The 14,646-nt window shown below is 32.2% G+C and overlaps 3 protein-coding genes across 6 annotated transcripts; 2 read left to right on the top strand and 1 right to left on the bottom strand.

Annotated features, from left to right (window-relative positions):
• Nucleotides 1–571: 571 nt before the first annotated feature.
• LOC106115976 (uncharacterized) lies at nucleotides 572–7,023 on the bottom strand. Of its 2 annotated transcripts, none has more exons than XM_013309666.1 (10): nucleotides 6,858–7,023; nucleotides 6,160–6,353; nucleotides 5,928–6,089; nucleotides 5,565–5,846; nucleotides 4,332–4,506; nucleotides 3,948–4,095; nucleotides 3,438–3,603; nucleotides 2,805–3,033; nucleotides 1,985–2,674; nucleotides 572–1,913 (listed from the first exon to the last, which is right to left on the bottom strand). In XM_013309666.1, the coding sequence occupies exons 2-10, from the start codon at nucleotides 6,343–6,345 to the stop codon at nucleotides 715–717; spliced, it is 3,237 nt and encodes a 1,078-aa protein (XP_013165120.1). In that variant the 5' UTR covers nucleotides 6,346–6,353; nucleotides 6,858–7,023; the 3' UTR covers nucleotides 572–714. The 2 variants fall into 2 exon arrangements, with proteins under 2 accessions (XP_013165120.1, XP_013165121.1); XM_013309667.1 differs by lacking the exon at nucleotides 6,858–7,023 and adding an exon at nucleotides 6,630–6,740.
• Nucleotides 7,024–7,426: 403 nt separating this feature from the next.
• Uba3 (Ubiquitin-like activating enzyme 3) lies at nucleotides 7,427–10,219 on the top strand. Of its 3 annotated transcripts, none has more exons than XM_013309029.1 (7): nucleotides 7,427–7,509; nucleotides 7,856–8,280; nucleotides 8,362–8,522; nucleotides 8,673–8,841; nucleotides 8,950–9,199; nucleotides 9,491–9,710; nucleotides 9,920–10,219. In XM_013309029.1, exons 2-7 carry the CDS (start codon nucleotides 7,946–7,948, stop codon nucleotides 10,132–10,134), a joined length of 1,350 nt encoding a protein of 449 aa, XP_013164483.1. In that variant the 5' UTR covers nucleotides 7,427–7,509; nucleotides 7,856–7,945; the 3' UTR covers nucleotides 10,135–10,219.
• A 491-nt stretch (nucleotides 10,220–10,710) lies between these two features.
• On the top strand, nucleotides 10,711–12,056 carry twr (signal peptidase complex catalytic subunit SEC11 homolog C twr). Its single transcript, NM_001312044.1, is given in 4 exon segments — nucleotides 10,711–10,818; nucleotides 10,892–11,151; nucleotides 11,421–11,598; nucleotides 11,902–12,056. Coding segments are annotated over 4 exon segments (537 nt in total). The 5' UTR covers nucleotides 10,711–10,770; the 3' UTR covers nucleotides 11,953–12,056.
• The last annotated feature ends 2,590 nt before the right edge of the window (nucleotides 12,057–14,646 follow it).

The following is a 14,646-nucleotide window of genomic DNA, read 5'->3' as shown; positions in this document are numbered from 1 at the left end:
AGTATTATAGAAATCTCTGATCTTAATCTTATGCAACACATCGCACATAATAAGCAAACTGTACGTACGCTATACTATTTTATCAGTGCTTGTGAAGCACTGCGTCTGAGTGGCTAAAATTTTGTGGTTGCATACAGAAGTAAGCTGTTACCTCAATTATGCAATATATGTTCATTACGATGCATCGTAGTTTCGATAATGGGGGGGGGGGGTTTCTAGAATCTAATCCGGAGCTAGACTCTGCGACCCTAACCTCACTTGAAGGTTCGAGATGAACGACTAATTAAATAATCGGCACGAATAATAAACCGTGGTGTCGGATGCGGTTTTCGCATGCGGGCGCTATGGCATGCGTAAACAGGAAATCACTCGCATCACGCTTGCGGGCACTAACGACTAATAAAACAGTGCAAAAGAAATATGACTGCATCCTGCATGACTTATTTCATCTTCTAAATCTCAGCTCCACCTACTAAATGACGCAACTGTTATGAATCTATTGGAACTGATACTACTGATCTACTGTGATATAATTTCATAAAAAGGCAAGAATAAAAGACAGTAATGGTTTATAATTTTATTATTTATTCCTACCTACCTATGTAGAAAGCTGTACAATATAACGAAAAACTTAAAATAAAGGAAAATTATTGTGTTGCATATAAAAGGTACATAATACAACAACATATTGGATACTTTATTGTTCTCTCTCCATCATTCGGTCATCTTTTGGTCACTATCTTTTTCATTGATTTTGTCATCAACAATATCTTCTACCTTTATGTTCTTGTTGTCTATAACATTAGTATTAGGAGTATTAGGTAATACTATTGAAGGCAGCGTCACAGCACAATCTACTTTAGGTACCTGCACTACAACAACTTGGTCTTTAGATTTCTCTTCATTTGACGAATTACCTTTGATTGGATCTTTCAATTTAATAGTTTGAAATTTCAATGGTGCTTTTATCGTCTGTGTTCCATCTTTATTTCTATTGATTGGTTTAATAACAAGTATTTTCGTTTTCATTCCAACTTTTGAAAAGTCAGTATAGTTTTTATTTAAAATTGGATTTTTTATTATGTCTACACTTTGGCGGCGCAATTTTAAAGGAACAACTGGTATATTTGAATTTGTTTTTGCAGTTTCATTTCCAGTAGTAGGCACTTCTTTGTTTTCATTATCTTTAACGTTTTTATCATCATTTGAAATCACAGTTGCTTCATCTGAAGTTGGTTCAGGTGATTCTATAATAATTGTTTCAACTTTCTCATTAATTTCTTTCTTTTCTTGCGTTTCTTTAACTGGAGTGGCAGTTGTGCTAGTTTTTGACTCTGATGTTATTTTGTTCACAATAATCACTTCTTTTGTAGATTCGAGGGAATCTTTTTTCGGCGATGTTTTATCAGTCTTCGCAACTTTTGTTATCGTGGGCCGAACAAAGACATTCGAGGGGCGCTGCTCTTTTTGAATATTGTTTATGGTAAAACTTAACACTTTCATATGTGCAGCTGCATTTTCTATAGACTTTTTCGATAAAGCTAGTAGAGCACCACAACAATCTCTATTTGCTACTTCATAATTGTTTTGAATTTCTATTTGACTTTTTCTTTTACTTTGTGAAGATTTGGCAGTTATAATTTGAGAATCCCTGTAGCCCTGCGCTTCTAACTTGAGCAAATTTGATAGATCGTATTCAAAATCCTCATTTTTTGGTCTCGTGCGTTTTCGAATCGGTCTCCTCGAAGCCATAGACGACTTTTCTCCTATAATTTGCTTCTTTGGAATCTTGTCGTCGATTTCATCTATATCTGAAGAGTTCTCTTCAAATAGTTTGGTATTTACATATTCTATTTCTGGAATACTCTCTTTTTCGCCAAGTGCACTGTTAGATCGTTTATCCGTACCTTCATCTGAAACAAAGTTAAAATTAATATTTCATAGGCACACCATTGAAATAAAATCACAAAAAATGTATACATACCATTTGATTCTTTCTTTTTCTTAGGAATACTTCTACCAGAGTTCATTTTCCGTTTCTTAGCTCCTTCAATACGAACGCTACTGGAAGAGCTCTCGTCGGACAATCGACTGGAGTCACTGGAGCATCGGCTGTTGCGTCTAGAATCTGGACTAACTTCATTTGTATCTCCTATTTGTTCTACAGGTTCTGCCAATTCCATTGCTTGGTTCGCGTCTATTGCTTTTACAGTGCTATAGTAAAAATCTGAATCACCCTTTAATTTGTGAACTATTTTCACATGTTCTAGTAAGTTTCCGAATCCGTAATTTTTAAAATTACACAATTTACATGCATATCTCATCCATTTGTAGTGTCCGGCCATGTGTTCATATAGTTCTAGTATCTGACTATGTCTGGTATTGCACTTTTTACAAAGTAGTTTCTCTAAATCCGTATCAGGCTGGAGTCTAAGCCTTAGCGCCGCTAAATTATTTTTTTCGATTTGTTGCGCGTGTGGCAACTTCGGTCTAAAGTTATGAGAATTATTCAAAACTCTTCTATCTGTATATACTTTTACATCGGGCGGGACAGGAGTCTCTGGAGGTTCACTCCTCATAATCATTGCAGATTCATGTGTTACTTCCTCTAGTTTTAATGACTCGGAACTCGGTTTCGGTGCGGTCTTTATTTCTTCTTTATTAACTTTGTTATCTGAAAGCAAATAAAATTTAATACAAAGAAAAAATAACATCAACATATCTTGTAGTTCAACCTACAATTATATAGAAAATCATAACTTTCTTTCCAAAAATTCTTAACTTAGTATAATGTTTTTCGTTACCATTATTATCCATCGTCTTGATGGGCAGGCTGATACCAGAGGGGCCCTTGTTGTAGTCCTTGCGAATCTGTATCTCGATCTTCTTAGTGTCTGCGCGGCGCGCGAGTGCCCGGCAGCGCGGCTGGCACGTGTGCGTGTGCGCAGCGAGTGCGGCGCGCCGCTCGAATGTGCGCCCGCAGCCGCCGCACCGCGGGATCTCACCGTCGCCTTCCATGTTGTCCATCCATGCCTGATTATATATGCATACATTACACGTTATGACTTGTTTCAGGCATTACAAGGCACTGCACGAATGGGTCACCCCGCCCGTTGTTATAACACGACCATACAGAAGACAGAAGTGAAGGGGAAGCACTTCCGCGTTTCGTTTGATGAGTGAGTTCCGGAGGCCGGAGGCGTTGATTAAAACTAGGCAACGCATGTGCGATTGCTGATGTCTTTGGACAGCATTAGCTTCGCTATTTCGGCAAATTCAGAAGGCGGTTTGTCACATTATGCCGTAAAAAAACGTACCTATTGAATGTTTTTTTTACAAATATTGGAATAAACCGTTAACATTCCAAAATATGTAAATAGACGGTAGTGTATCAATTTACAACTTTGCTACGCTTAATCTTGTGACGTTTTATATACCTGATTTTCTTGTTCCAATCTCTCTTCTTCAGTAATCTTCGGTGGTGTAGACGGCTTGTTATTGTTTTCTCTCTTCTTTTTCTCATAGAATGCGGGCGGATTGTTCATTCTAAACGCCTTCGCTTGTATCGACTCTCGTAGTCTCCTTATTTGTGCTGCTGTTTTTCTGAATTTAAATATTTATCTTTATTTTACTATCATAACAAAAGAAAAGCGGTGTGAGTAATCTGAACGCCGTTTATATTACAATAACAAGTAAAGCCTAGAACATATAATCACATACATATTAATATTATATGTTGAATGTAACATAAGTTTTTTTTAAAGTGGTCTATTTCTGGTGCTAAAAGTTTTCAATCAAAAAGTGAACCTCTTTTTCTCTGTCGACTTATATTAATAAATAAATATATAAGGTTTTAAAACAACACAGTATTGCACTGACTTAGTTTAAATCCTACGACATATGAAGAAACTATTCATTTTCGAAATTATGATGATAATGAACCTTACCTATGAACTTTAAATAGATGCCTGTAAACACTCCAAGAGGTAGAAAATATCTCCAAGCAATCAGGACAGGGGAATACCAGTCGGCTCTCCAAATGTTTATACTTCATATGGAACTTTAGTGTCTTTAGCGTCGAAAATTGAAGGTCGCCTGAAAAATTACATTAAAAAGGATTAATTCAACCCATCCGTCGAAAAGAGTTACATCTTTAAGGGTTATATCTTAAGAGATGTAACTATTTTCATCATCATGATCTAAATTAGGATTTTTAAATTAAAAATGGAATCTTCTTTAGCGTAAGAACTCGATCCCGCATTTATATGGCGTTTTTTATTTAGTTTTTGAAAGCAAAGTTAGTACTAACAATATTTTCAATGTCTACTTACATATTCTACACTTAAGGCTATTGGTCTCTTCATTGTCATCGTCGTCACTGATTTGAATAATATTCTCATATTCTCCATTAGTAGTGTTTGTTTCAATAGAGTTTTGTATAGTAAATTTGCCATCATGTTGTAAAACAGCTTTATTTTGACATAAAATATTATCAAGCTCATTAACCTGGAAATGTAAATAAAAATAGCTAGATTTAGAAATTGAAATCTACTGATTCGTAGGTCGAAATTCGAATAAGAAATTTGCATAGGCGCAAATGTATAATATATCACATGTAGCCCGCAAATTCCTCGGCGCGGTATTAAAAAAACTTAGTAAGTAGCCCAAAGGCTACAAATGTCCTTCCAGACTATTTTCTACATCTATACGAAATTTCATCAAGATCCGTTGACCCGTTCCGGCGATAACTTCTAACAAACATCCAACCATACATTCAATTTTCGCATTTATAAGTAAAAAGTAAATTTTATAGTGTCCAATATAAAGTCAAGAAGAAGAAATACGAATAACGTAAATTCATTGGTAAAAGGTTGCTAAAATTCGAAGGTCGACCGAGCGATCGTGTTTCGGATTCAATCCACAGAATTACATGTTTTTATTTTATACATATTATGTAATTCGCGTATCTTAAGTAACATTTAAAATGTTAAGTCTATTTCTAATAAAAAGACAAGAACATATTTAAATTAAAACCATTTCTTAAAAGTAGGTTGTAATTACGATTGTGACATCATCAAATATTAATAAATGGGTTAATAATTTTACTCATCAATGTAATTTTATGTCGAACACATTTTAATTTCTACATCTGAGCCATACTAGATAAATAAATTACGTTATTTGTAAAATATAAGAAGTGATAATTCCATTACAATCCCAAAAAAAAAATCATGGTTTATTTTCGTTTACTATAAACACATTCTTGCAACTGTTATAACCAATTTATAAACTAATTTTACCAAGACACTTTATTATAAGGTATGCTTTGTTTTAGTTAAATAACTTTGTAGGAATATTAAAATATTTAAAAAATTAAAGGCAAAAAATCAATGTACTTTATCCAAATCATATATAAAAAAAAGACAACAAGCATTACTCACATTACAAAAAGCTTATTGGATTTGTATGTGACTGAGGGTAAAGTTTAATTTAACAAATATTAACTTTAAAATAATTTTTAATCAAAATATGACAAGAACACTGTTTATTAAGTATAAACATACCTGGGAACGTATATCACAATTGGTTTCATTATTAAAGTTAACATTTTGATATACAGCAACAGAAGTCTTCGGAATGCTTTGTAGGAACAATTCTTGGTCTTCATTTAAATTATCTCTAACTCCTTTGCTTACCCCTATTTTTTCTACTATTGCAGTCAAATCTTTTGTAAGTGGTATACGGTCATCAGTTTCATCAGTCTCAACCGACTCTTGATTATTTGTAACCTTTAATGATTCCTGGTATTCATCTTCCAACTGTTTTATCTTATTAATTTCATTATTCTAAAAAGGTAAAGCCTGATTATTAATACATTAACATATGTAGGTAATATAAAAACTGTTAATTCATTTACTTTAACTTACCATACAAGTTGGGTTCACAAAATGACTGTGAATAGAAGAGTTAAACTTATCTTTACAATACATACGCTTGTGAGATATGAAATTAACTAAGCTTCTAAATAAATTTCGACATACTTTACACTCATATATCAAATCACATTCAGTGGACAGTAAAGTTTTTAGCTGTAAAGATCAAATTATTTAGTATCATTACATAAAAAAAACATCAATTGCATTAATTATATGCACTTACCTCTTCTGTAGCAAAATCAAATATTTTTCTGGCTTGAGCCAAGCCTGTCACACTTGTAAGAATAGGTTTTCTGAGTAATGTGTAATCCAAGTCATCTGCTTCTTCAGATGTTTGAATGGTACCTTTAGCCACTTTAGACTTGTCTTCTTTCCCTTTATATTTAGTATTAATTTTATTACCAGCCATCCTGTCATCTATCAAATAAAAAAATACCATGAGGTTGCACTGCACCAACTTCCTATATTTAGTATACAGTGATGTAACACATTCGATTTTATGAAGATGTATAAATAACTATATTACAGCCTAAAACTTGTAATTGAAATATGACAAATAAAGTTATGCGTATTCATAACACGACTAATAAGATCGGTTATCATTACTGAATATGATGAAAGGCCAATGACTTTTTTAAATTATTACGTTCTTTCGAAAAAAAAGTTATTAAACTGAAACCACAATTCACTTACATTACAATAAATGCAAACATTGATGGCATTGAAACAAAAATACTCGACACATAATGGTCAAATCAAGCATGGTATAGGTCAGAGTATTGCCTACCCAGGAACTATTAGACTACCAGTCTCTCCCTCAAATATTTAAGATAATGTAAGGTCTAGCTATACATAACTATATGGATCTTATGTTTTAAGAGATACAGAAAACTATGCACTAACTTAAATGAAAATACGTACTAGAAAATCTTGGAAACCGCTAACTCGAAAAACACAATATTTCGACAATTGCACCTCCATCACACCTCCATATTTAACAAATGAATGTACTCTGACCAGCCAAGTACATTGTTAGCACGTAATTATTATCTGTTAAATTTAGATTCAACAAATAATTTAGTGGAAATAAATTATTGCTAATTACAAGCAAGATATATTAATATATTTGTTTAAATGAAAAGAATAAATATTTTTTTCTTGTTAAATATAATTATTTTTTAAAAAATAGCAACACAATTAAGTTTAGACAGATCCTTCCAAATAGGAAATAAGAAAGACTGTGTGTAAAAATATCAGAAACCATAATAAAATTAAATTAAATTATGTTTATTAAACTGATATATTACATTAAAAAAGCTTGTATGTACAAACTATTTTTTATACTGCTCTGAATTTTAATTCTCGCACATTTTTCACAATTTCAAATAAGGACACTCGAGTTTCTACTACTATGACATATCTACAAAAAAGTGTTATCTCTATCTTCATCTTTTTTTCCACTTTCTTGGAAAAGAATGAGAGAGATGGTAATATGTCATTGGTACAGGTGTTTCGTAAGTGGAAACTCGCTGTTACTCTCGCCTGTCTATCTGTTTTATGTTCTCGGTGCTCGGTAGGTACTTTATATATCATATCATACAAGTTCGTTCCTAAAACAATTCTGCTGTCTGCTGATGCTGCTACATTTAATATTTATAAAACGCACCAAAATAATTTGGTTAAATTGGAAATGTCAAAGGATTTTTAAAAATAGGATTTTTGATTTCGATTTCAGATGATACTCTGTAATATTAGTTGAATTGTCAAACTGACATGAAAAAGTTAATGTCAATGTTATATTTTTGGTAATTTGGTTTGTAAAATTGCAATTCGCCAATGCTTAGGCATTATCTCATCTGTTTCTCTAATCTAAACTTATTCAACAACAAATAGTTTGTGATTAAAATATTCGTTTACAGTTTGCAAATTTGACAACAAATACCCTAGTGAAAAGTTAGTATTTTACCGGCGTCGACTATTTTCTATCAAGAGATTTACCTAATTAAAAAATGACTACAACAGAAACTCACGTTCCTGAACAACAAAGACGATGGCACAATATACGAAAACTACTGGAACGATCCGGCCCATTTTGTCATCCAGATTTTGAGCCATCACCAGATATATTAGACTTTCTTATGGACTCTTGTAAGATATTGGTAGTTGGAGCTGGAGGACTTGGCTGTGAATTGCTGAAAGATTTAGCATTAATGGGGTTCAAAAAAATTCACATAGTGGATATGGACACCATTGAATTATCAAATTTAAACAGACAATTTCTTTTTAGAAAATCAGACATAGGTTCATCAAAAGCTAAATGCGCTGTTGAATTTGTTAATAAAAGGCAAGATAAAAGGCATTTTTACCATCTAAAATATTCCCTTAAAATTATGGGTTTGTAATTTTTCCATGGTGGTATTTTCAGAATTCCAGGTTGTGAGGCAGTGGCACATCATTGTGCTATTCAAGATCTAGACGAGGGCTTCTATCGCCAATTTCATATAATTGTATGTGGACTGGATTCAATTGTTGCACGAAGATGGCTTAATGGAATGCTCATGAATTTATTACAGTACAATGATGATAGTAAAGTATTTTTTTAAAACTTTTTTTAACAAATTACCCTATTTTGTGCTTATTTGTAATAAATTATACCTTTGAAATATAAATAGCAGACAAATGTTTATAAAATATCAAATATCAATGCTTTGAGCCTTTTTCTCTTATATATTTCAGGGAGCCTAGACCAAAGCAGTGTCATTCCATTGGTTGATGGTGGTACCGAAGGATTCAAAGGCAATGCAAGAGTTATTTTGCCAGGGTTAAGTGCTTGCATAGAATGTACGCTTGATCTATATCCTCCACAAAAGACCTTTCCCTTATGCACTATAGCTAATACACCAAGGTATTTAAATTCTTCATTACAAAGAGTTTTCACAAACAGAGTTATACCCTTATATTATTATAGAATGGTAGTATTTTTTTTATTAATTTATGCTATATTATGTTTTAGGTTGCCTGAACATTGCATTGAATATGTCAAAGTAATTCAATGGCCTAAAGAAAATCCATGGGGTTCCTCAACTCCCTTAGATGGGGATGACCCCCAACATGTTGGGTGGGTATTTGAAAAGGCGCAAGAGAGAGCAATGAAGCACGGAATCAACTCTGTTACATATAGACTTACTCAGGGTGTTCTAAAGAATATTATACCAGCAGTGGCCAGTACTAATGCGGCCATAGCTGCTACATGTGCAACTGAGGTATATTCTTTATAAATCATTCGAATTCAAGAGTAAACATTCTTAACAAATATTATCATCACACTGTTTTATTTATACATAGATAATTTTTGAAGAATGTATAGAGTTGTTAGTTGCAAAACATACAGATGAAGGTTTTGTTTACAAATTTTAGATCTTGAATTGGTATATACAACACTTCATAATTTTTTTTAATTCCTTTCATTGGTGTTAATAGACTGATTTTTTTCTGCTATTAATTATTATAATAACTTATTTCATTTTGAAAAAAAAATGTGTATTATGTCTTAGGTGTTTAAACTAGCATCATCATGTTGTACCAACATGAATAATTATATGGTACTGAACATGGCGGATGGGGTTTACACTTACACATTTAATGCTGAGAGAAAACCTGATTGTGTGGCCTGTAGTAACACAACTCGAGTATTAGATGTTGAGCCTGGTGCGGTTCTCATGGACATTTATGAGAAACTTAAAGTAGATACAGGCTTTTTAATGAAGAATCCAGGTTTGTCATTTATACATAAAAAATATTTTTATTTTAAAATCCAAAATATGTAAGCTTTCTATATTGAAAATTAGTTATGTTATGAATTATTTGAGTGTGACTACAGGATTTAAATAGACATAAATATAGTGAAGAATTTTAAGTAGTATATTATTCTTAACATGAAATAATGTTACTCATCACTATTTTTATAATATTCAATTTTTCAGGTATTACAACAGTTATTAATGGGCGCAATAAGACTTTATATATGCCCTCAATCAAAAGCATTGAAGAAAGAACTAGAGATAATTTAAAGAAAAAAATAACTGAGTTGGGTCTTTATAATGGAGGAGAAATACTGGTTGCTGATATCACAACTCCAAATACTATATCAATAAAATTGAAATTTATTGAAAATACAGATGTTGAAATGTCAAGATAAATAACACATAATTTATTGAACATTTATTTATAACTACAATACTTCATAATTAACCAATTTACTCAATGAAGCAATTAATAATAAAATGGAGTTTACCTATTCGTTTTATTTTATTTCTTAAAGGTTTTTCAAAATGCGCTATGGTATATTTTTATAATATCGAAATGTTGAACTATATTTGAAAATGGTAATCCTGTACGTCCCAGTACTAAGGTATCTTGGCTTCGAAAAGAATCTATGTATTACTGTACAAATTGCTTCGTCTTAGAGTTTTAGTCGGATTTAGTGCACAAAGAAAACTTTAATAAGATTGACAATATGCTTTACCAAACTAATTTTTACATAATTCTAGAAAATGGTAAATATATATATATAAAACAATTCAGTTAATTTAATTGAAATTTAAACCAGCAAACCTCGCTATATTTTATTTTTTCTAACCGAATAGGAAGTGGCAACATAATCTGCATTCGTCACAAAATACAGATTCAAAATATCATGGCCTTTTTGACGTTAGGATCTGACGTGGTGCAAAATTCAACTATCGTTGTCACAAAATTGGTATTGAATACTTAATGTAGTGTTAATAAAATTTTATAATAATTTATTTATACCTCCGTACAAATATCATCCAAAATGCTGGACAGCTTATTTGATGATGTAAAACGCATGAACAAGCGTCAGGTATTATTTTATTCACCATTCAGATGACGTGACCATTGTACCGGGTTTTTAATGCTTTTATTTTATTTTTCAGTTCCTTTACCAAGTACTTAGTTTTGGTATGATAGTATCTTCTGCCCTTATGATATGGAAGGGCTTAATGGTTGTTACTGGCAGTGAAAGTCCTATCGTAGTTGTGTTGTCTGGAAGCATGGAGCCAGCTTTTCACAGGGGCGATCTTTTGTTTTTAACAAATTACCCAGAAGAACCCGTACGTGTCGGAGAAATCGTTGTCTTTAAAGTCGAAGGACGTGATATTCCAATAGTACACAGAGTTCTGAAGCTTCACGAAAAGTAAGTTGTTTGTTTTTATTGTTAGTACTGTGCTGTACCATACTTTATTTCAAGAAGTCGTTTAATTTGTATGGTTTTGAACAAAAAAAGTTGCTAATATTTACACACATTCATTTATTTTTAACTCAAATGCCAAATGTTGCCAATTTAGCTGAATTAAAGAAGAAAACTTTGATTAACATATGGAATATTACCCCCTGCTAGTTTGCCTCAATATTATCTAAATTCCATGGAATCCAAAATTTATTAATTATTCTTTACAATTTCAGAGATAATGGTACTGTAAAGTTCCTTACTAAAGGAGATAATAATAGTGTAGACGACAGAGGATTGTATGCTCAGGGACAGCTGTGGTTAACTAAAAAGGATGTAGTGGGTCGAGCAAGAGGTTTCTTGCCATATGTTGGAATGGTCACAATTTATATGAATGAATATCCCAAGTTTAAGGTAACAAATTAATTGAATTTCTAGTTTTTTTAAATGTCAACTGACCTACTGACAAATAATTTGGACAACTCAAAATATATTTATAACATATAATAAGTAGGCTATATGTTCTTCCAGACTATGTTCTACATCCATGCCAAATTTCAGCAACATACATTTTGGCATTCTGGAGATACCTTCAAACAAACATCCATCCATCCATCCATCCATCAGTCCATCTAAATATTCGCATTTATAATATTAGTAAGATAATGAATAATAAAAATATTTATTTTAGTAATGTGCGTTTGTTGTTATTTTCAGTTTGCTGTTTTGGGATGCTTAGCTATTTATGTGCTGGTGCATAGAGAGTGACAGTTTTAATTTGATCTGAAGTTTGCAGTAAAGAAAAGAGTGAATTGGTTCTGCAGATGTATTTAATTTTATGAATAAATGGAGTTCTCTCTAGTGTTATGAAATGTCATTTATTTTTATAAATCAAGACATTTTTTTGACTTTCTCCTTTGTTTTTAAAATAAATATTGATACTGTGTTCTAAAATGAATCACAATCTTTTTTTTAAATTACTAAGCAATATATACATGGGTGGAGTAGTTGTTCCTAAACTTTGATGAAGATTTTGATATCCATGATCAACTTTTGAGATGCGGCTTATTCCTGATTTGGGTAATCATATAAATTTGAAAACTGTCAAACAAGATTTTATACATATAAAGAACAAGTTTACATATTGTGAACCCTTGTGATGAAGAATTCTGATGATTTTGGACTTACACTTGTAGCTATCACAAGAGTAACATAATGCTTTGGCCTAGTATAAGTTCTATACTGTACACCAGGGGAGACCAACTTGATAAAACCAGAGATCTACTGTTTACTGTTGTAACCCTGTGAGATCTACCAATTACAACTTGTGACTATTAGCTGCACACCCCTGCTTTATACTATAGTAGCAGTAGGTACTTACCTTGCCTAATTGACGATTGATTACATTATGTAAACATAAGGTATAAACAAAAATGGATGTAGAATTCTCGGTCTGACTTATCGACAAGCATCAAAATATCGCTGTCCTACGGAGTCGAGGTTGCACAGTTCGGAAAAGGAAATCTATAAATCTCTTAACATAATCTAATCTTACTAACATTATAAATACGAAAGTTTAGATGGATGTATGAATGTTTGTTAGAAGGTATCTCCAGAACGGCTGCATGGATCTGACTGAAATTTGGCATAGATGTAGAACATAGTCTGGCAAAACACATAGGCTACTATTTAAGCATTTTTTAAAATTTCGCGCGGACGGAGTCGCGGCCGACAGCTAGTATAACAAAAAGATTTGCTATAGAAATTGTTAAGTAAATTCTTGTAAATTTTAACCTTACTTTATGCGACATGAAAATTATTTACTGGATTGCCGAGCATTTAAAAATATTAGCTATTGTTTAACCTTTAAACGGATTAAGTATTTGAGATTTAAATGTTAAAAAATTTAAGTTTGCCAAATTAAATTTACTTTTAAACTAAAAACTAATTTTAGTTTTTCCTATTTGAAAGTAGGCTCTTTTTACGTAATGTGTGTAGCGAAGCTTAGCGAGCGAAGTAAATTCGGACGCAATATTTAAAACGGCTTTCAACCTGAAGCATGTAGGGTCTTCACAAAACTGAAGGAAATAAAGAGCTTAGCATTTGTTATTTGTATTTTGTAAATTATGTTGATGTAGCGTATTATTGTTAGATCTTTTACAATTTTAACTTTTAATGGTGTTAAACTCTTTTAAATAATTGTCTATGTTATGTTACTATTCTTTTGCATGCGAAATGGGTTCGTGGCTTTAATTAGTGAATGAAAATGTCTTTTAAAGGCGCTGGTAAACAATGTGACGAAAAAGATAGTGTTTATATTATGGTTGTGAACGTATTTTTCTAGTATGGTGGAATCTACTAGGAAAAACATATTATTATGATTTTTGGCACCGAACTTGCGATGGTCTGATTACAGTTATGCGTCACGAGTTACCATCGCGTTTTATACATAGAGTCCAAAATAAAAATAAAACGACTTTCATTTAACTTTAGAGTATACTTTAGACGTATTAGGAAAGATTAAAGCGCAGAGCTTTGCAGGACAATCCAGTAGCCAGGTGAAATATAGTCTGCTCGGCAAGTCGTTAATTAATAATGGGCTGCTATAAAGGGATCGTTGGAAAAATTGTAGGATCATTCACGACCTCGTCTAAAATGTCGTTTTAAACTTAACATGTTCATTCCAGAGATCAAACACATTATATATATTTAAAATCACATGATAATAAACAAAGATGTTTTCGTTGCATGAGAAAAACGTTCCCTAACTTACCTAGTTTCAAAGTTCTTTGTAAATTTTCAAGTTGCCTCAACTCGAGCACCTTGAGTCAACTACTTGGAAGCATCTTTAAAACATGGAAAAGTCGAACTTCATCGGGGAATGAGAAACGAAATTTAACTTAAAATGAACGAGTGCCACTTATCAATTCACAGAGATAAGTCGACCACAATTACTTTATTTATTTATTTATTTAATTAATTAATTACGATAAACTGTCTCTGGCGCGATTCTTTGCCTGCTTTATTACGAATAAACATGATATTTTTAATCATCAGTAGATGTTGCTTACTTTTCAGCCAGTGGTTAAAATTTGATTGGTCTAAATTAGAGGTCTAATACTTTTATCTTGTAGACTTCTTTCTAAAAATGTTTAATACACTGTGCGAGCCGGTCAATCCGTGCAAAATATGTCTACCACTGTTAAAGTTCTTCGCTCCGTTCTTTTCGCGAGTATGTAAAAAAGACCGTTGCAATATGTACCTGTATAGCTTAAAAGCTATGATCAATTTTGAAGAGTGGTTATTTAGTTCTCAGTATTTACTATGGGATAAAGACTTACATAACGTAAATGTTAAATTGATTTTTTTTATATATGGTAGGGTAAGTTATACTAGAGGCTAGATTATTTTAGACAGAAGGCAATTATTAATCTAGATTAACAGAATTTAGTGAGGCTTTGA

This window comes from Papilio xuthus, unplaced genomic scaffold (assembly GCF_000836235.2).
Source record: "Papilio xuthus unplaced genomic scaffold, Pxut_1.1 DF827777.1, whole genome shotgun sequence".
NCBI classification, from domain to species: domain Eukaryota; kingdom Metazoa; phylum Arthropoda; class Insecta; order Lepidoptera; family Papilionidae; genus Papilio; species Papilio xuthus.
This window is presented reverse-complemented; position numbering and strand designations above follow the sequence as displayed.